This window comes from Carassius auratus, unplaced genomic scaffold (genome assembly GCF_003368295.1).
Source record: "Carassius auratus strain Wakin unplaced genomic scaffold, ASM336829v1 scaf_tig00019570, whole genome shotgun sequence".
NCBI classification, from domain to species: domain Eukaryota; kingdom Metazoa; phylum Chordata; class Actinopteri; order Cypriniformes; family Cyprinidae; genus Carassius; species Carassius auratus.
The window spans coordinates 50,185-73,573 of record NW_020524971.1 but is presented as its reverse complement, the minus strand read 5'-3'; the positions used below and the strand labels follow the sequence as shown (position 1 = coordinate 73,573).

Sequence of the window (23,389 nt, the reverse complement as noted above, 5' to 3'; positions counted from 1 at the left end):
AAGTCACCTGATGGCTTTGTGATTATTTTCAGTTTTTATTTACTTAAAATGTTGCATTACACCCTAGCTGTCCTAGATGTATTCCGGTGTTATTTTATTATTATCATACATTATTATTTATATTATAAATACTATTATAGCATGCAAATGTATTATTTATTTTGAATTCGTTTTCCATATATATATTTCATTAGGATTTTAAATTAAATTGATATATTTATATTTATATATAGCTTTAATTAGTTAGCTGGGTTCCATTGCAACATTTCTTTGTTTGTTTGTTTTTAAAGTTTAATTGTTTCATCTAATATTTTATTTGATTTCAGCTTTCTTTTTAATCACTGAAAAGAACTGTTTTAGTTTTAGTTAAACAACAACACTGTTGCATTCAGAAGTTCAAATCATGACTGACTTAATTGTTTTGCAATTAATTTAGATCATATAACATATCTAAATGATTCTTCACATGTTGGATCTCAAGTTCAAAGAGAGTAGAGTGGTTAACAGTCCACCAGAGGGTGGCATTATATAGCACACAAATCATTTTTATTAAACTTACAGTACATTACAGTGTTATGCAGCTCAAGTCCTTTCTGATGCTTGAAAAGTGCCAGTCTCTCATTCATCAGTATTTTGTTTTAGGAAAAAAACCTTTTGCATTATTCAAAATTCTCTTTTTGAGTTCCACAGAAGAAGGTTTGAAATAACAGAAAGGTTCTGAAAGTTTTGAAAGTGATCCTAATGTGTTGTTATGATTATACTGTAGATTTGCTGTGGACTTCCCTTTTCTCATGGAATTAGAACAATTATTACAACTTCATGGTTACTGTTATAGTTACTGACCTTGGTGTGAACACACCTTCAGTGATGACAGAATTTTCATTTTTGGTGACCTAATTCATTAAGAACAACCTTATCACATTTACAGCCAGTCATTTTCGAATAAGCTCTGAAAGTTTCAAATGTGTTCAACTTAAACTCTGAAGTCAGTTCTGCTGGAAAGTTCATGACTGAGCACCTCTAATAGACTTTTATAGGGATAGTTCACCCAAAAATGAAAATTCTGTGATCATATGGATTTGTTTTACGTTCGATGGAGAGACTGACTTGAAGGTACTTTTATTTTTAAATTCTTTGATTTACACATCCTCAAGTTTTTCCGAACCTTTACGAGTTTCTTTCTTCAGATGAACACAAAAGTAGAGATTTTGAAGAATGTTGGGAACTAAACAGTTGACGGTACCCACTGACTTCCATTGTATTTTTTTCCATATTATGGAAGTCAATGAGGACCAGCAACTGTTACAGTCTTCCAGATCTCTTCTTTTGTGTTCAGAAGAAGAATTAATCTCAAACAGGTTTGGAACAACTTGAGGATGAGTAAATGATGACAGAATTTTCATTCATTTTTGGGAAGCGCTTTAACCAAATTCTTGGGCTGTGGAAGGACATGGGGGCGAGTAAATGGTGACAGAATTTTCATTTTTGATTTTTTTTTTTTTTACCTATCCCTTTAATGGATTGTTGATGGACAACATGTAAAACGACATTCAAAACAGCAGCTTCATATTTCGCGTCCATTAGCACCCTACACTTTCTTGAACTCCTATTACTCTCGGTTTCTGTGATCAGACGAGGTGCTAGGAAAAAGCACGTCGCTCTCCAGTGACAGGTTGCTACTGAGACCTGCGATGCGGCTGCGCAGCAGAAAGTGCGTCCTGCGCTGCAGCAGCCGCTGCTGCTCCTGCTTGAGCTCCACATAGGAGCGCGAGAACGTGTGGAAGATGGAGGTGACGGGGAACGCCATGAGCAGGATCCCGCTGAGGATGCTGCTGAGCGCCACCACCTGTCCGGGGATGCTGCGCGGCACCATGTCGCCGTAACCCACCGTGGTCATGGTGATCACGGCCCACCAGTACGTTGCAGGAATGCTACTGAACTCTCGCGTGACCCCGGCCTCGTTCTCAATCAGGTAGAGCAGCGGGGAGAAGAGAGCTATGGCCACGCAGAGGAAGAGGAGGAGCAAGCCGAACTCCCGCGTGCACCGGCGCGCCGTCAGCCCGAGAGTCTGCAGTCCAAGAGAGTGGCGCGCCAGCCGCATCACGTAGAGGATGCGTAATGCCCGCAGCACGCGCAGCACCAGGCCCACTTTGTCCAGATAGCTGTTGCCTGAGCCCAAGCGCTTCTCGCCCGTGGAGGTGCTGTCCACCACCAGCGTGATGTAGTAGGGCAGGATGGCTATGACGTCGATCAGGTTGAGCGGCCGCCGGAGGAAGGCCAGCTTGCTGCGGTCTTGGATGAAGCGCAGCGTGAACTCCAGTGAGAACCAGGCCACACACACCGTCTCCACGATGAAGATGTTGTAGCACATCTGAGAGCATTTACCCTGAAACAGACGAATGGAAAGTTAGAAAACTTGGGATTTTGAGCGAAGGTTATTGAACTAGGTTCTTTATGTATAAAACCACCATTTAAAAGTTTAGAGTCTGTTAAGAAATGTATGCTTTTATTCAGCAAGGACACGTTAAATTCATCAAAAGTAACAGTAAAAACATTTATGACGGTACAAAATATTTCTATTTTGAATAAATGCTACTATTCAGAATTTTCATCAAAGAACCCTGAAAAAAATAAATGGTTTCCATAAACATTGGAAATATTATGCAGCAAATCAGCATATACGAATGATTTCTGAAGGATGCTGTGAGACTGAAGACTGGAGGAATGATGCTGAAAATTCAGCTTTGATCACAGGAATAAATTACATTCTAAATGATATTCAAATTATTAAAAAAATTACAAAAGAAAAGTAAAAAAAAATATTACATTTTTCACATGCAGACTTGGTGAGCATTAGATATTGTTTTCAGAAACATTAATATGTTAATGTATTCTTATTTAATTAGCTTTTATTCACTTATTTTATTATAATGTATTTTATTGTTTCGGTGCTAAATTTAATTAATTTTTATTTAGTGTCATTATCATTTGAGTCGGTTATGGGGATCGCGAATCATTTGAGTCAGTTAGGGAGTTCGGAGCGGGATCGCGAATCATTTGAATCAATTTGAGAGTTCGGAGCGGGATCGCGAATCATCTGAGTTAGTTATGGGGATCGCGAATCATTTGAGTCAGTTCGGGAGTTCGGAGCGGGATCGCGAATCATTTGAGTCAGTTCTTGAGGTCGGAGCGGGTTTGCGAATCATTTGAGTCAGTTTGGGCATCGCAAATCATTTGAATCAGTTCGGGATTTTGGAGCGCGTTCGCGAATCATTTGAATCAATTCGAGAGTTCGGAGCGGGATCGCGAATCATTTGAGTCAGTTTGGGGATCGCAAATCATTTGAGTCAGTTCGGGAGTTCGGAGCGGCTTCGAGGATCATTTGAATCAATTCGAGAGTTCAGAGCGGGTTCACGAATCATTTGAGTCAGTGGAGCGGGATCGCTAATCATTTGAATCAGTTCTGGAGTTCATACCGGGTTCGCGAATCATTTGAGTCAGTTCGGGAGTTCAAAGCGGGTTCGCGAATCATTTGAGTCAGTTCGGAAGTTCGGAGCGGGATCGCGAATCATTTGAGTCAGTTTGAGAGTTTGGAGCGGGTTCGTGAATCACTAGAGTCAGTTTGGGGATCGCGAATCAATTTTAATCAGATTCGCGCTTGTAAATTTTCAAATTGCTACCAACTGGGGTGGCAGCAGGGGTGGCAAGGCTTTCTTTTAGGGTGGCATTTGCCACCTTATGCCACCCCGGTAGATCCGCCCCTGGACATGTGACAAACACAAAGGACTTAATTCATGAAAATGGAGCTTGATGGATGCAAGGAAAAAAACATTCACAAGAAATTATTTTTAGAGAGTGGTTTAGATAACATTTGTACTGTTCAGTGTTGTTGCTTGAATTCAGTTGTTGTGAATAATCTTATATCTTGCATAGCATTCTCTTCAAACATATAGAGCTGCTAAAACAACTAAAACTTAGGCCTACAACTTCTTCCAATCATCAAAAAATCTTCTAATATCTTCTTTTGTGTTCTGCAGTATAAGGAAACAAATCCTCATCTTCCTCTGATGCCGGTTGGTGTCTTGTTCTCAGTGTCAATACTGCTAGTAGTCCACAAGAGGAAGCCAGGGATTCATGCAAACACATTCTTCCTGGATCTGTTTCCACAACTTTGCTGCATATTATTATTATTTCACCTCATCTCACCTCGCTTTTTCCGGTGTCTTTTTCATTTTCATAAAATCCTAGGATCTCACTTTGAAGACTAACAACAACAGAGGAAAGAAAACAGTGTTGACTGTGGTAAAGAAAATGTCTTCAGCTCAATTGTAAAAATAGTGTCAGTAAGTGCATTGAAAATGAAACCCCATTGTATAAATATTGTTTGGACGCTTGATGCTTCAATGCTACGAAATAATATGATAAAATGCAAGAACTACTCACCTGCATCTTTGCATCCTGGATCCTTAAAAATGAACCCCGTGCCAGATACACAAACCACCAGATCTGCTAAACCCGCTTGAGATCATTACTATACACTTAAAAAACTATTTTTTCCTCACAGAAGATAAATAGTGACAAACACAAAGGACAGAATTCATGAAAATGAAAGGAGCCTCTGTCTGGCTGGTGCTATGTTGGTTTAAGACTTAATTGAATCTTCTATGCTCTTGTTTTTCTCTGTACCAGGGGCAGCAATTTTAATTATTCCAGTGACTGATCTGAGCCGAGCCAATGGGTGTCTTAATTCAATCAGAGAAGGAGCTGGTTTAACTCTAATTGCCACAAATTATTTCTAGAAAAAGATGACTTCTCCTGAAGAAAAGCCTTTGCTTTGGTTGAGCGGAACGGTTCTGAACAGGGCTCTTGGAGCTTGATGAATTTCAGTAAGTGTACTCGATCTGACTCCTTGAGATGAGCTCTGAGAAACATGACTGTAATTTTCAAGTGAACTTGAAGACCTTGATTAACTGGTTCCCGTGTTTGAGTTCCAACTATAGTCTGCAGGAGCAAACCTGAAGTGGTTTCAACTCGAGTCGAGTCAAACTTATTTATATAGTGCTTTTTAGATTTGCTCAATTAAAATGTATAAAAAAGTATATTTTAATAGCACTATAAAATGTAATCTGTAGTAAATCTCCCTTTTCCATACTTTACATTATAATGTTGTGATTAATAAAAATGTTAAACACTACGTTTTTAAGTGTTAAAAATAGTATTAATATCAGCCATTTATCAGTTATCACCCAAAACAAAAAAAAAAAAAAGTGATTATCTGTGTTGGTCAGAATCTGAATTTAATCCCTAACATTTCATGCAAATCTGATTTACGCTACCGTGTTTGACGTAGGTAGGTTTTTAATTTCATGATCACAAAGGATGCATTTATTTGATCAAAATTACAGTAAAAACTGTAAAATTGTGAATTTTTTTTCCAATTAAAAATAGATGATTTTTTTTAAATATATTGTCAAATGTAATTTATTCCGGTGATGCGCAGCTGAATTTTCATCATCATTACTGCAGTCTTCAGTGTCACATGATCCTTCAGAAATCATTCCAATATGCTGATCTGCTGCTCAATAATTATTTCCTATTATAATCAGTCGAAAACAGGTTATATTTTTGTGGAAACCATGATACATTTTATAGAAACTTTTATTTATTTGAAATAAAATTATTTTGTAACATTATAAATCATCAATTGAATGCCTCCTTACTAAATAAAAGTTTAATTTGTTTCCAAAAAGCCCCAAACTTCTTAACTAAATGGCAGGACAAACTGACACTTACCGTCTCCTCCTCCTCCCTCATAGCAGGCATGGTGCTTATGGACAGGTTGATGGCTGTTATCGTGACGAACAGCACCGAAAGGCAGGCGAAGATCTTCCCCGGCAGGCCGGAGTGAGGCTTCTCCACCATGTCTCTTAGCTTTCCCATCCAGCGGCTGAGGCGAGACTCTCTGGTCAAACTGCTTTGGCTGTCATCCTCATTCTCCTCGTCCTCCTCTGCCACCCGCTCTAACTCGTTGCACTCCTCCACGCGCTGCAGGAGGCGTCTCCGGCAGCACCACTCCAAGCTCTCCTCCGGGACGCCCCAATAGAGCAGCTCTTCTCGGAAGGACAGGGCGCACATCTCGCGCAGAGAGCGCAGTTTCCCGGCGCGCAGGAAGGTGAGGATGGTCTGGAAGGCGCAGGGACTGCGGTCGAAGAAGAACTCGTTGTGGACCACGTCGTAGTCGTCGCACACCCGCATGATCTCGTCAAAGCTGCTGCACAGATGCAACTGGCCCAGACGCGAGAGGGGGAAGTCCTCCAGCGTGGTCCAGGGAAGCTGGTACCGCAGGCCGCCCACGTTAATGATGACGTGCAGCCGCTGGCCGCAGGAAGGCAGGTTGCCGTTGTCGTCCAGATGGAGCGCATCGGTGATATTGGGGTCGGTCAGAGGCAGGTGTTGCGCCCGTTTGTAATAAACACCCTTGAGGGCCTCTCGTTCCTGGATGGGGGGCCCGTTCAGAGAGTCGTCCGAGGTGCAACTTAAAGCACTGTAGTCGTAATCCGAACCATCGCCTCCCAGTAAAGTCATCTTTAGCTCAGCGGCGGTCACATGCCTGTAGCCCAGCGCTTCCTCTCAAAGAATGACCTGCTCAATTAAAGAGAGAGACGGCTGATTAGTGATCGACGTATTAAGGCTTGTTCACTCCAAGATAATGATAACTATCATTAACATTCACACCAGCAGAGAATAGTATTCTGTTTAAGCACACAGTTTTTGTCGTCTGATGCTTGAAATGCTTGAGCTCGTTAAAAATGAGTGGATTCTGATTGACTGTCAGGGTTTCATCGGCTACAAAAAATATAGATCTGAAAGTGATTCCAGTGATGTCGCTCCTCTGTCGTTATCTTTTAGATGTGCTGTGAGCTTCTCTGTTTTCACAGCATTAGAACGATTGTTTTGGTGTGAAAGGGCCTTATTGATGATATTAGTGCAATTTATGTCACTTTTATAAACTCCGACAGAAACCTGAGTGACCATCAACTTCCTTTTTTGAAGTTAAGTTTAATCAGAGGCATTAGGGGCATAATGTTGATTACCACAACAATAACAACTAAAATAAATAAAATAGAATACATTTCAAAATAAAATAAATAACTTGCTTATCCATTGTAAAAAAAAAAAAAAAAAAAAAAAAAAAAAAAACAGTTAATTCAATGAAATTCAACAGACAATGAGTTCTGGGAAATTATGTATTTTCCCTCCCTGGTTAAGAAAGGCTCTTGTGAGGCACTTATAATGGAAGTCAATGTTTAGAAACGAGAAGATTATAATTTCTTAAAAGCACTTTTATTCAGTCTTCTGGTACAAGTTGTGTATTATTTTAGCTGCTGTGTATTCTTCTAGCTTCTTGTCATTTTTACAGTAGTTTTAGTGTTTAAAGCATTGCATTTGTAAAACTGGATATACAGTCACTTCACAAAGAAATGGTTAGTAAGACACAAGGTATGTTTATCGACAGATTGTTATAATATCGGTGTCTGCGCAGTTCTTTGTCATAAATACAGTTTACAAAAGGTCACGAGGGAGCAGTCGGTTTCTCATCTACTGTAAAGTTTTCACTCTAGCTCTTAACACACATGAACACATGCTTTAATTACACTTTTTAAAATATACTTAATCTAATTATACGTACTTTATGCATACGCTACCTTGCAAAAGTCTTAGGCAAGTTAGTATTTTCACCCCAAAGAATGGTGTTTGGCCAATTATTTATATATTTTACTGTAGTGTGCTGGTAGAAAATATCAGTTTACATTTCCAAACATTCATTTTGCCATTAATTTTAATAATAATCTAGTGAGATTATTGAATGCACAAGCAGTCTGACAACAGCCGGTGCTCCACATGGAGATCTGATCTCACCATCACCGAATCTGTCTTTGATTACATTACAAGAAACAGATGAACCTGAGACAAGCTAAACCCAGAAGAACTGTGGGTGTATCTCCAAGATGCTTGAAGAAACCTTCTTGCAGAGCTACCTGAAAAACAATGTGCAAATACTAATGTGCCTAAGACTTTCGCACAGTACTGTACTTTACAAATGACTTTGTTGCTACTTTTTAGAGAATGACCGCACTCATTTTAACTAAATATCAGAGTGACTGACAGAGATACAATAGAAACATTGTGTGGTTTTGTATTAAATAATGACCCAGATCATGAAATACATTTATTAATCTTAGAGTAAGGGAAGCACAACTTGTGAATGCTATGGATTTATTTGAAGTCGTTTTAATGTTCATGTTATCCATAGTTTTTTGTGGCTCTTTTTTTAAAAGTATCGGTTCAGGCACTGTTTAGGCACCACCGTTTTATCGATATGGCATCACTTGTTTTTTAGGAGCATCTGGGACCTTCAGATGCTTTATGTTGAGACTTTTTGCATGGGACCTGCCAGTGAATGAACCCTTACAGAACAAGTAAACAGAATATCTTGTCTGAGCCCACAACAGGAAGCATTCCCAAACAAGTAACAGTGTGAAAATGAATAACTCAAGTGCTTCCAACACCTCTTTTTCACAACAAGTGGAGGATTCTAAACCTTAGATACTCTTCTTGTAACGCCGCAATGCAAACCACAGTCTAAATGATCAAATGAAATGCTCTGGCTCGACGTCTCACCAGTAAAGACATTCACCTCCCAGACAAGGTTAGGCAGAATTTATTAGTTCCTTTTGACTTTGGGAAAATGAATTGAATTGGCCACTTCTCAGAGGAAGAGGAATTCTTTTATTTCAAAGAAAATTATCACAGGTCAAGCATTAAATTAAATTAAATTAAATTAAATTAAATTAAATTAAATTAAATTAAATTAAATTAAATTAAATTAAATTTGTAGTGCTATTTTAGTATCATTGAAGCATTATTATCATAAATTTTAATATTTTTAATCAGTTTTAATTGGTATTTTAAATGTAAATTTTTAGTAATTTCTTTCTAAACGTCTACATAGTTTTCAATTTGGTATTGCAGCTGTATTGTAGTTAATCATGTTACAAAATCAGAAATGCTGTTTTTGCAATTGCAGCTGAAATAATACAAAAAAGTGTATTCTTCTTATTATTAAGATCTTATTTTTAATTAACATTTTTTTACAAGTTATACATTTTTACAAGTTATACAACAATTAACAAGTTACATTTTTATGGTTAACTATAACAAAAAAGAAACTTAATATATAATGTATAAAATGACAAAATTATTAACAAAAATATATGCAATATTTTAAATATATAAAATGTTCAAACTTCAATACTATTTTCCAACAACAGCTTAAAAAAGTCAACATGTCATTCCATTTACATTAAAATTAAAATTTTATATTTCATTATTTAATATTACATTTTAAGTTCACTTAATATATATATATATATATATATATATATATATATATATATATATATATATATATATATATATACACACACACAATTAATTATATAATTCATTAATACTGTATAACAAAAATACTAAAAAGTTAATTTATTTTAATTCTGAATGGTGCACAACCCTGAGAAAAAAAAGCACCACAGAAGCAGTATAATTAATAACATAATGACTAAAAATAAAATATAAAATGTAAAAAGTCGTTGTCATTTCAATTTCGAATGGTGCACAACGCTGTTCCCAGATGCTTTACACCCTCATGGCCAGTGTCCAAACTAATTAAATCAATTACCATGATTAAGCTGTGATGGGTTCACAAGTCACAAATTAGTGTCTGTGGCCTTGTGTGATCAGGCACCAATCAGGGGCCAAGATGGGAGCCTTCGGGAAGCTAAAATCAGGAAGCGTGTGCATCACTGCATGCTTATTAGGCACCTGCACTGTCAGTCGCCACCAGATAATGATTACTCTTTGCCTTTTGTTTCCGAGCTGTCAAATTAAGCGTGCACCAAACATGGTGCTGCTGAGGGGCGTCCACTGCCTTTATCTTCTGCACAAGACGGCCTTTATCTTAAGAAGGGTTGAGTGTCAAAGAAAGGGTGACATGAGAATAAGTGGATGAGAGGAAGGTGAAAGGCAGGGGTCAACAAGTTCCACACAGTGACGGGAAGAAGAAGCTGGGAAAAGGAACGGATGTCTGTGGAAAATGGTGGCGATTGGTGGCTTTTTAATTTGACAGGCAAACACTAGAGTGGGCACAGACAACAAAAACACACATTAAAAGTGAACCAGAATTTAAGTATATAAACTCAATTCAATTCTAAATGGCACACAGCAGGTAAATCTATTAAATTATATGCCATAAAAGCACCACAGATATAGACATATGACTTTTGTGATGTATTCCAGCTGTTTAGAAGCATCGAATCTAGTGCAATGCTTCTTGATGTGCCACATTTGGAAATGTGCATGTGTGATTTTAGGATAATAATGACTTCATTTCAGTAAGTTCCTCATTTAATGCAATCATATGACTTCAGAAGACTTGTATAAAGTGCTGTCAGATAGACGTGTTTCATTGTATGTCCGTGGTGATTTTGTCACCTGGACGCAGTATTACATTGTTCACATTGTTTCTTTCCATTACATTCTCCAAGATTTCTGATCCACAGAAGAAGAAAAAAAGTCAGTGGGTTTGGAAGAAAAAGAGGAGGAGTAAACAATGGCACAGTTTTCTTTTTGGTGAACTCTTCCTTTTGAGGAACTACAGCACGGATGGACAGAATGCTAGAAAAATCGAGGAGATGAGCGAACCTTTGAACTGCAGCGTTGGTAACTGTGAGTTTCAAGCGTAGATTTCTCTCTGACGCAGCGAGATCACAGCTTTGCTCCAGGGCTTTTTCTCCAGATTGCCTCTGAGTCACAGGACTGTGATTCTGACAGTAACATGCTGTGCACACTTCCCAAACCTAACAGTGCTAACCTCCATCATGAAGAAAACTGAGCGCTGAGGACTTCAACCCTCTGCTTTCAAAGAACACTTCTTCCCAAAATGAACATTTTGTCATTTCCTAACTTTCACGTTGTTCCAAACCTGTATTTTTCATTCATCCGTAAAACATATGTATTAGGGCTTTCGATTTAACAAGTTAATTTAATTAGTTGGCTATAGAACCTATGGAAAAACAATCAATTAATGTCACTTTAGTAATCTTACATTTCATACAGTTGATTGGTGAAGAACATGATGCAGGGAAACAACTCACTGCTTTATGTAGCTTATAGAATGTGGTTATATGCCCCTAAAACTCAAGAGTTTGGGGCAAAAATACCCCATATGAGATTTTGTCTCATATTTACATCATATGATATAGTTAAATTATATCACACGAGCAAAGAGTGCATTTTCACACAAGTGATGTTTTTGTCCCAAACAGCACAAGTGCAAATGTGATAATGGTTTTATACAACACAGTTCCATAAATAAGAACTTAATATTGTGTTGTTTTAGACTCAACATTGTCTATTTTAGCTCAATTTTCAACGGAGATGTTACCTATAAAGCCACAGCAGAACTAACAGAAGCAACATGGCAGTGATTTGCTTCTGAACGAAGCCATGTTTTGAACAAATCAGGGGAATCAATGATTCAATTGTCTATTCAGAAAAAGAGCCATTTACTTCATTCCTGAATGAATCAGCCGTTTGAATGAACGAATGACTCAATGACTTACTTTAGTTTCTTATTTAGTGCATAATTTCATTAAAAATTATTCAAAATCAAGCAGTCAATCAATAAATCAATCAATCAATCAAACACTAAAAGGATAGTTCACCCAAAAAATAACTCACCCAAACCTATAGGACTGTCTTTATTTTGCAGAACAGAAATTATCTTTTATAGAATGTTTGTAACCAAATTGTTTTGGTCACCATTAAACATTCGAGAAAATAAAAACGAAAATACGGAGACATTTCTCAAATTGTCTTCTTTTAGAACAAATAAAGTCCTACAGGTTTGAGCAATGAATAAATAATGACCATTTAAATTTTTGGGTGAACTATCCCTTTAATATTTAAAACCCATTAAATCTCAAGGCATCATTTATCTAACTTTAATTTTTCAGATTCGTGCCACCACTGAGCTGCAATAAAAATAAAATCATGGCCTTGTAGCCTAAAAGTTTCTGTGTAATACATTTTGTCTAATCAAATCAAATTTTTCTTTTTTTTCTATATTTATTTGATGCTCTTTTAATTTTGGGTTTGCAATTTCTGACTAATTAGATTAACTCATTGCCACATTGTTTGACAGCCCTAATATATAGGCGTATCTTATGTTTCTTAATATACAGTATATCTATTTTGATCTCTAGACTCTATAAGTCATCACAAGTGAAAGTGCCATTTGAACAAAACGAGTTGTTCCCTGATTTTCAGTTATATGACTGAGCTACTTGAGCAGAATAAGAGAGCGGTCTGGTAATGTGATATTACATATGCGGAGCACAAGAAGATTACAGATATCTCTTATGAACATTGCTAGATTCGGTGACTGTTGAAAGGCAAAAATAATCATACTGTGACAGCCAGAGAAAATTACTTGTGTGTTTAATATACTCCGTGCTGCTTCTGATATATCAAAAAACCCAGCTGGATCTGATATCATAAGGCAAAATCTGACAAGTTTCATATTTTGATCAGCCAGAAATAACAAGTCTTACTCCCGCCGTTACTTACATGAATTCTGACCCATTTAGACCAAATATACAGATCTTTGTTTAAAGTCAATCGTACATTATTCTCTAAATGAATGTATTGTTTAGCATCAAGTACAAACTTATTTTAGAATAGTGCATGTGTGGGAAAGCTTAATGACAAAACAATAACTAGAATATCAGTGCTGTGATGGATAGCATGGGAAATATCTCCTGGCTGATTTGTATGAGGCTTATTGAATTATGTATGGCTGATACTTATTTGCATGTCAAACATAATAGAAGCCAAAGCTTTTCTTCCGGTGCATCTTTACACACAATAAAAGATCCTCTCTGTGCTGTTGAACACATCAAAACACATCATCCAGCAAAAACAGCACGGATGGCCAATAAATTAAATATTCATGATGATAATGCATATACTTAATCATTTTGATGGTGATATTAAATAGAGCGCTGCACTTATTTTTATGCGCTTTTTATTTGGGCATTGAATTCTCAGTGGACTATTGTTTTTATAGTTCTGTTCACATCTGTTTTTAACAATAATAATAGTCAGCATATCAGAATGATTTCTGAAGATCATGTGACTCTGATGACTGGAGTAATGGTGCTGAAAAGTCAGCTTTACATCACAGGAATAAATTACGTTTTAAAATATATTCAAATAGAAAACAGTCGTATTAAATTGTAATAATATCTCACAATATTACTGATTTTACTGTGTTAACTAATTTGAAAATCCAGCCTTGGTGAGCAGAAGAGACCTCTTTCAAAAACATTTTAAAAAATCTTACTGACTCCAAACTTTTAAAAGGTAGACTGTATGTAGGTATATTGCTGTATATGTGTTGTTATATAAGGTCTTTTAGATGAAAATGATTAAATATCATGCTTTCTTGTGCCTAATTAGTCAAATACAGCAGAAAACATATTGTAATTCTTACATTAAGCATTTTTTAACTACCTGGGAGGGGGAGAATGACTCTTAAGACATTAAGACATTAAGATAAATGCATATGCATATATAAGTACATAAACTGGCTGAAAAACATCAAATATTATTTTTAGCTATTTTTTTCACCAGATCCTACTGAAGAGCTAGTATCGTGATGTCAGTGTTGTGCTTCATTTCCATTATGTTCGTCACATTATTATGCTAACTATTTTTGTGCACTTTAAAGCCACAGTGCTTGTCTGTCGTGATTAAACAGGAAGATTCATGTTTTGGGTGATGATACACCATCCTCCACTGCTGTCTGGTGAGAGCACTTGGCAAACCCACCCCTCCCCGTCCCACGCATCTCATGCTCTCTTCTGGTGCCGCCCACCCATCGTCTATGGGGTCCGGTCTGCATCCTGCAGCTCTACGTCTCTACGACTTCTGCTCCCTCAGATTGATGGATCTGTGGCCGTCTGACTTTCCCATCATGCCCATGGATTTGTCAAAGAATGCCAGCAGCAGTTTGTCTGTCACCATTAGATTGATCTGCTCATTTTTCCTCATCACTAATGCACTGCAGAGTTTGAGATGGATGTGCAAAAGAAGTTAGTAGAGTCTTAACAGACACTTTTGTACAACGCACAGCGGGATTTAAACCTACAACAACTTCCTAATTTTCAGTTAAGAACTTCATGGTAAACATGAGGTAAACTCAATTGCAAATTGAGGTGCAACTCAATTTTCCAAAAAAAAAAAAAAAAAAATCCCAATACCAATAATGACATAATGAGCAAAATCACATAAAGAATATGTGAATAATGTGAAAATGTCCGAATGCATTGTAGTAACAATAGAAATGTGCTTAAATGTCAAGAAAAAAAAATTATATATATATAATGAAAATGTATATTAAATTATGTAATAAAGTAAATTAAATAAAACTATAATGTCACCGTTGATGACGTCACCCCCCCCCCATTATTTCCATAAACTTTTTATAGTGAACTATTTGTATTTATTTATTTATTTTATTTATTTATTTTATTTTTTTGTGTATATATATATATAGGCAATATATGTGTGTCATAATGAAAAATGTAACTCTTATCTTAATCTGTATGTAAATCTTTGAAAATAAAATTGTTTAAAAAAAAAAAAACTTTTTATAGTGATATTTACCACCATTCATTTAGTTAATTATGTTAATTATGAGTTTTGCTTAAAACATTGAATATCTGTTTGCACTGCCTAAAATCATCTTTTAATGAATTCCTGCTTTTCTCTGGTCATGACACTTGTAGCTCGCAGCAGAGAATATTCCCTGCAACAGATCGGCAGGGACGCAGTAAGTATATGACTACACACACAACACATGATTTAACTATGCTCATATCGTAAGACATCTGCTTACATCAACTCGAACGGGAATCAGAGAGAGAGGGCCGGATTATCTTTTTTAGATATTAGTGGGTGGATTTAATAAATTGCTGAATCTATTGAAACAAGCAACATCTTCGGGCTATAATTGCTTTCTCTTCCTCGCTTGTGTCCACTGTTCATAAAACAGTCTCTGGGCTTCGCAGCGGTTCAGCAAACCTCTTCATCTTCTCACTGTACTTAACCTCTGCCACAGCACTGCTTCTATTCCTGGCAGGTTTTCATGAAGCGCAGCAGTCTGATGTGCTAAAATCTCTGTTTGTGTTTGCATTTAAATTCCAGCAAGCAGCATGGCCATCCTGACCTCCATTTCTGAAATAATGCCTCTGTTTATTACTGCATTGGTGCAAGCATACTTAGAAAATCTGCTCAAGATCTAAACCTCCTCATCATGGATTGTGATCACACTACTGGGTGAATCTCAAAAACACATGCAAGAACATTTTTCTTTGACATTAACAAATGACAAGAAAGCAGACAATGCCAAGTTTCATTAATGTGATCAAAATAAATACATTACTGTAATGCAAAAAAATACACAGTATATTTTAAAGTATAAAGTATATTAAAAAAATTTGTAAAGTATTTATTTATGGCGGATGTATATGTTGCACTAATAATTTAGGTTAATTAAAAAAAGAATGACACAGAGAGAATCATGAAAAATGGCAAAAATCTCCAGAGGCATTATGGTGAAATAATGAAAAAAATTATCTCTTTTATTTTTTTAGGAAAACATTTGAACATTATTAATTTTTTTAAAAATAATAGCATTATTTTTAGTATTACTTTAATATAGTATTAGTATTTCATAGCGTTTTTAATATCAATGTATTATTAAAAAAGTATACTTCTATTAATTATACTACATTTTATGATAAAAGAAAAATTACACTTCATATAATACCATAAAAAAATATATGCCATATATAGACATGTTTTTGTGAAATTCAACTCATTAGGAATTAATACTGTATTTTTGTTTTGATTTATCTCTTAAGTTTATGAAGTAATTAACATTTTTCTTTTTAATTTTTTTATGGCAATAAAAAAAATATATATTTTTATGGCACATATTTGAAAACAATAAATGTCAAGAAAATAATGCAAAAAAATAATAATCTTGTTGGTCAATAAAATAGCCTTCATTTTCATATAAAAACATTAATTATTAAATATTTCTTAAGTATTTTTATATAGTATAGTATTTTTAATATTATAAAACTATAATAATAAAAACTAAAATCATACTATTATAAAATTTAAAATGTCAGGGCATTTTTATGAGGTAATAAAAATATGTGTATTTTTTGTTTTGTTTTTTACACATTTGAAGACATTAATCTGAAATATTAATGCAGAATGATCCTTGGAATTCTTGCATTTCTAGTAAATGACAAAACTTTAATTTCTCAGAAAAGGGGCACTTTAATAAAATATTCTGATGCCAGTTTATTAATTCACACATACGAGCAACAACCCAGGGGTTTAATCGCTTTCTGGTTCCGTTCTCTCATTCCGTTCAATATTCTAAACTGTTTCATGTTCAGCTGGATCACATGGCCGCACAAACTTCAAAATAAATGATGTAATGATTACATAAGGATTTGTCCAGCGGTTTTTCCTGCAGTTATCATCCATCTCATGTGTGACACCAGCACGCAGACCTCAGTGAGTAATCTCCATTATGCCCAAGCACTTCAGGGAACGGAAACCACAGCGGCCCGCAACGGAAGATGTGGGTGTCAGTCTGAACAGTGTCACTGCCACAGACTGAGCGCTTCCATTAACCGGACCGCAGCGCGCCTCAGGGGGACCACCGCTGGAGAAGATACATTCAAGACCACAGAGAACTGAAAATGTGTTTGAAGGAGGATGAAGAACAAGGACAGCAACACTGGATGGCGTCAGAAAAGCACTTCATCTGATGAGATGGACTGATACTTATCAAACTCCAGATGAGAGGTTTGTGGACGAGAGCTGAAGGTGATGAATTCGAGGCCGCCCAGTGTCACTTCACTTATTCCTTTAGATACCGTCAATGATAAACTCCAGGCTTCAAAACACATTTACTCCACCATCACTCAGAGCCTGTCGACTGGGAGTAAAGCAGCTCAGAATGGATGAGGATCCCTGAGCCCTGCAAGACATTGATTGGGAACAGACTCCTGGCCAGACAACTCTCGCATTACAAAATGTGTCCAAAAATAACTCTTTCGTTATTTACTCCCAGAACCCATGTTTTTCTTTTTTTTCTTTGTCCAGTTCTTTTTCATACAACAACAGTTATTTTAAAGGAATATAATTCACCCAAAAATGAACTAAAAAAATGTGCTGAGAATGTACTCATCATTCAAGGACATCCAAGATGTAATGTGAATGATAAGTTTGGAGATTTGGAGAAATGTAGCATTGCATCACTTGCTCACCAATGGATGCTCTGCAGTGAATGGGTGCCGTCAGATTGAGAGTCCAAACAGCTGATAAAAACATCCGGAATTATCCACAAGTATATTGTGAACATGTCGTGAAAATGACAATTTTAGTTTTAACTTTTTTTTATAACCATTGCTTCCAGGTCCTAGAATACGAGTCCTCTATCCGTCATATTGCTTCTTACGGCTCGAAGCGATGATTTAAAGTTAAAACGTCACAATGGTGAATCTGTTTCTTACAAACACACAGCTTTTCACTTCTTCAGATGTTAACTGATGGACTGGAGTGCTGTGGATTACTGTGATGTTTTTATCAGCTCTCATTCTAACGGCACCCATTCACTGCAGAGCATCCATTATTAGTGAGAAAGTGATGTAATGCTACATTTCTCCAAATCTGTTCTTCTAATGAAGAAACAAACTCATTTACATCTCAGATTGTCAGAGGGTGAGTACATTTTCAGCAAATTGTTCATTGATCAAACTATTCATTTATCAAGCCCTAAATCAACTCCACAGACACCAAAGACCGGGCAGATAATGCCTGTGTTGTAAATTGCTTCTCACTTCAATAATACTGCGGTTAGCAAATCTGCAGACTCACCATCATTTCTTAATTAAACACAGTCACTACCTAACCATAATCTTGGAAATATAGGAAATGACCATTTATATTCTGACCACAGCGCACAATTACATTGTACATGAAGGTATGAAAGACATTAACCGTGCTCGTTGAAACCAGCCCTTTTACACCACACACCAAGCTGATGAAGGCTTTTGTCATTGTTAATCACTAGAGCTCTCAGGGACGTGTCCTTTGAACCTGGAATTGCAGTCAGAGGAAATAAAACGTACCCTTGTGCAGATCCCAGCTGCACTTTTCAAGTCACAATTGACCCTATGTTCTCTATTAATATAGTTTCCTGGTCTTATTGTGAGCGTTTAATCAGTCATTCATGACAACTTTCTGGCTGAGCTCTATTCTGAACTCTTCCTAGACCACTTTGTATTATCAATCAATTCAAAATGAATAGAATTAAGTCACATTGAATATGCTCTAACTCAAAAATATGTTATACAAAGCTAAAGTGGGCTGTTAATGCCAATTCAGGACTTTTATAAAAGGTGTCAAAAACTTTTTTGTTTTCCCTAAAGTGCATTATAATGTTGGTCAAGGTTTCTTGCTATCTGTTATTGGTCAAAGTTTTTTTTTTTTATACTGTTATTTGGCAAGGGGACATTAAATTGATGTAACAAAAAAATAGACAGTTAAATATTGTTTCAAAATAAATCTATTTCAAATAAATGCTGTCCTTGTAAACTTCCTATTCATTAAATAATCCTTAAAAATCCTTTCATCGCAGTTTCCTAAAAAAATTAAATCACAGTAGTTTTTAACATTGATGATGATAATAATAATGATGTTTCTTAAGCAGAAAGTCAGCATATTAGAATGATTTCTGAAGGATTATGTGACTGAAGACTGGGTTAATTTTGCAGAAAATTTTGCATTGTATTGCAGGAATAAATTACATCCTAAAATATATTCAAATAGAAAATTATTATTTTAAATTGTTATAATATTTCACAATATTGCTGTCTTTTTATTGTATTTTCAAACAAACAAACCAACCCCACATGAGGAAAACCATATTTTATCATGTTAAAATTAAATACTGAACTCCAATACATGTTATACAAACATTGCTTAAACATAAGAAATGTCACTAAAATGTATTAATTAATTAATATTTATATGGCATTTGCAAAATTATTTTCCAATTAACACAGAAAGAAGATCAAGTTGCTGCAGCTCAACCAGAAAACACAGTGCTATATTTATTTATTTATAATTTTTGATTCCCAGCGAATGCATGAACACTAAAAAAGCATCTGCTAAATGCATAAATGTAAATGTAGTACCTTGCTCATCCTCAGGAAAAGCTGCTGTTCCTTGTAGTCAAAACACCTATAAATCAATCCAAACTCCTACAGGTTTATGCAAAATGTTTGTTTGTAGAGATCTAATCTCTTCTCAATAAGTTCTGAGCGGGAGTCCATTTCTCACCGTTGCAAATAACTGGATAGAGGAAGTCTCCGGAGAAACGCCGTGAATCACTGTCTTGGTTAAATAGATAGACTCACTTTTATGTCAGTCATCTTCTGGTTTGAAATTCATAATATGTAAATATGACTCATTCTTAACCTGGAGCTACCAGTCCGATATAATGATGATTCACAGAGAGGACACGTTCCAACCTTGGGAAAACTTTCATACTCATGGCCGTAGATGCCACTCAGCCACCGAGAAACTCTCTGACATTCAGAGAAGTGAACTTCATTATGAGTAAGTGTCACCAACTCTTCCCAAACCACCCACAGTGAGATATCGAGCCCTGAATGTGTTGATACGTGCTAACAGAACTACAGTCCAGTCCAGAAGTCTGAGAGCGCTAGTGAAAACAGCACTATATGTCGACCTTTGACCTACATGAACGTTTGACAAGTTAATTTGACCTTTAACCTGGACTCTTTTTACATCATCACCTTTTCTTGTTCTAAAAATAACGCACATTTTCAGTGCAGTCCGGTGTTGTTTTAGTATTTTGGAGATACTATTAGAGTTTTTATTAACATTTTGAATTTGTTTTTACATTTTAGATAAAGTTTTAGTAAAAAAAAATTTTTTTAATTAATTTTGTATTTCAGTTTTAGTTATTTTTGTACATCGAGTTAAACTAAATAAAAATGAGAAATGTTGTCCGAAATAAAATATGTTTTATATTATTATTTTTTAATATATATGGATTTTATTCATTTTATATCAGTTATTTTAGTACATCAAATGAAAATGATAAATATTGTCTTGTAAGCTTGCTAAAACAAGTTTGTGTTTTTTTATATATATTTTATTTTATTTCAGTAAAAGTTTATTTTATTTCAAATAACAAATTTGTTTATGGTTTTATTTATAGTTAATTCAAATAACCCTAGTGCAGTTTCAGACATCTGACCATGTATTCATGCCAATTTATATGAAATATTTGAATTATCAAAAGCTCAAACAGAATAATAGAAGAGAATATCCGAATTATTTCTTAAGATCATGTGACACTGAAGACTGGAGTAATGATGCTGAAAATACAGCGTTGCATCACAGAAATAAATTACATTTTGCAATATATTCAAAAAGAAAACAGTTAATTGTAATTCTAATAATATTTAACAATTTTACAGTTTATCTTTTAATCAAATAAATGCAGCCTTGGTGAGCTTGAGAGACTTTTGCCCTCTGTACATGTCTTAATCTCATGACGATTTATATGAAATATTTAAATGGCTAATAATAGTCCAAATAGATCCTGATGTTGACTGAATGTATACTGTAAGAGTCAGAACAGAATATACTGAACTGAGTCAAAAACAAGAAATTTAGTACCAAAACAGGTTTTTGTGTGTGACAAACATTAGGCCATAAAATAATAGAAAATCCTTAACATTTTGTTATTAAACGAGTGGTGTAATTTTAGTATTAGCAGAGTTTGAACATTTGAGATGTATTTGTGAATGCTGGATAACTGGTGCTGTTAAATTCATCCAAACTGACTCATCCTGACCGCAGTCATTTGGTAATGGCATCTTATTTGGCTTTCATCAGGGGATCGATTGAATGCTTATCAAACACTGGACCAGCGTGCATCTAAAAATGCACAATAAAATGGCATTGACATCAAAATTGAATAGCACTCTTTAAGATTTGTCCGCTCTTAGGACAAAACAAAAACATGAATCACAGTAATAAGATACAAACTGTTGCAATACTGTAGATTTAAAAATATTATGTAAAATGAACAAATTGTTGTATTGCTGATATCAAATATAAAAGGTGTGCAATGGTACTGTTTATCTAAAAGCTAAACTTCTAAATATATTAAAGCATTAAGAGTTGAGTTGAATGTATAGAATATTCAGAGCTGTTGATTTAACATTCAATTATTTATACGATTCCAAAACCTTCATGTTTTTTTTTTATTATTATTTGTTTCCTAGCAGGGTCGTTTCTGGTCATTTTAGGCCTCTAGACACTTTATTTCAAGGTTACTACAAGAAACACGCTGCAAACCACACAAAAGAAGATGAAAAATGAACATTTTTCAAAATATCTTCTTTTGTGTTCAGAAGACGAAAGAAACTAATACAGGTTTGAAAGGATATATTGGTAAGCGAAAGACAATCTAAATTTTGGGGTAAACATATCCTTTTAGGAGACATACAAAAAGCTCAATTGTTTTTCTCTCCACATGGCTTCTTAAAAATAGCAAGACATGATGCAACGGCCAAAAGCATCAGTCTTCTACACACACCAGTGTTTTAAAGACATCAGAGCATATGAATCCAGAGTGTGTGTGTGAAGGGACTGTAAATTATCCTCAAACATACAAACAAACTCAACTGAATGGATTTCTGTGGTGAGCATATGAAACAAACAATATACTCATTTCCAAAGCAACTTTTGTCTACTCTACTCAATGCTGTTCTCTATTTGCCACAATAACAAGCCCTATAGGGATAATTATGAACATTTAAAAACTAACACTGCCATCCTTTTCTTTCACCTTATGTCATTCCAAACCTGTATGATTTTCTTTCTTTACACGAATCACAACAGAATACGTTTCGAAGACCCCATTGACTTTCATTGTAAAAAACAAAACACTGAGATATTGTTAAAATACCCTCTTTGTGTTCCACAGAAGAATGAAAGTCATACAATTTTGGAGCGACATGTGTAAATAATATCGATTCTTCAGTTGAAATCTTCATTCAAGGGCTTTTCTGAGAAAAAAACTGATATATGCAATTAACTGATTGATAAATCTGCATATCATGCATAATAGTTCAAGTAAAATCTTTAATAAGTCCTACTAATATTGCACGATATAAGAAAGTGTTATGAACCGATATTGATTTATCTTTTCTCAAACAGGCAAACTCGTTCCCGTTCAGTCCACAAGCTTTGCAATCGAAGTAGCGAAGCAGCCAGATCAGGTTTGGGGCAGTTAAAAACTTCAACGACTCACAGGACGCGTCCACTGCATATTTGAACAAACAACATTACTTTTTTTGGTTAAAACCCATTCCTTACGTCAGCATTCTGCGCTTAAACTCCCACCACGACAACACAACCAAACTGCAAAAAGCTTAAAAGGAAAACCCCATGCATCATTTGGAAACACTTACCGTAGTTCATCTGTAGTTGAGAGTGTTCATGGCATTTATAAGGATTGTTTCGCTTTTACTCTAGAAGGAGGAGGACAAATACAGTGTGCTGCTCAGCGTTCGACTCCATCTGATCCCTCAACAGGCTGTGGAGCTTCTGGAGCGCTGGCGGGCGGCACATTTGATGATATGAGCAACAGGCTCCGGCTCGCTCCCTCTTTACACACACATCAACAGCTCTGACATCAGAGGTGGGATGTGCCATTATTCTAAGAGCTTTTGAGAGATATCCATAGCAACCAACCAACAGGACTCCTTCTTTTCGAGCAGGAACAGCCAACAAATGTCTTTGAACTGACAGGCACATATGCATCCCCTTCAGCGCTGAGTGATTTTCACAGGCGTTCATTGTGTCTTTTGCATTTAGGTATCAGCTCAACATCTGCTGCGGAGCTGTGTGTATTTCTGGAGATGTGCATGAGTATTTAGCGGCGTAGGATGATATTACAGCAGGCAACAGGAGAGCAACATCTTGTTAGTTGCCTTATGTTAGAGAATAAAAATGCACTTACATTTTCCAGGTTTGGCACAAGCTAAGCTCAATCGGCAGCATTTGTTGCATTATTTTGATTTCCAGACAAATTGGTTTCCACTTGTCTCACTTTTTCTTAAAAAAAAGAAGAAAA

General features: G+C 35.8%; 1 protein-coding gene across 1 annotated transcript; it reads right to left on the bottom strand.

The window, feature by feature from the left end:
* Positions 1–1,311: 1,311 nt before the first annotated feature.
* Positions 1,312–22,936, bottom strand: LOC113076279 (potassium voltage-gated channel subfamily G member 1-like). Its single transcript, XM_026248938.1, has 3 exons — positions 22,725–22,936; positions 5,794–6,642; positions 1,312–2,386 (listed from the first exon to the last, which is right to left on the bottom strand). The coding sequence occupies exons 2-3, from the start codon at positions 6,583–6,585 to the stop codon at positions 1,610–1,612; spliced, it is 1,569 nt and encodes a 522-aa protein (XP_026104723.1). The 5' UTR covers positions 6,586–6,642; positions 22,725–22,936; the 3' UTR covers positions 1,312–1,609.
* Between the last annotated feature and the right edge of the window lie 453 nt (positions 22,937–23,389).

What these genes read in the sequence shown, in the direction of transcription:
- LOC113076279 (XM_026248938.1), bottom strand. Translation starts at nt 6,585, where the DNA reads ATGACTTTACTGGGAGGCGATGGTTCGGATTACGACTACAGTGCTTTA. An exon ending in TGAGGGAGGAGGAGGAGACG is followed by an intron (nt 2,387 to 5,793) that starts GTAAGTGTCAGT and finishes CGTCTGTTTCAG; the next exon opens with GGTAAATGCTCTCAGATGTG.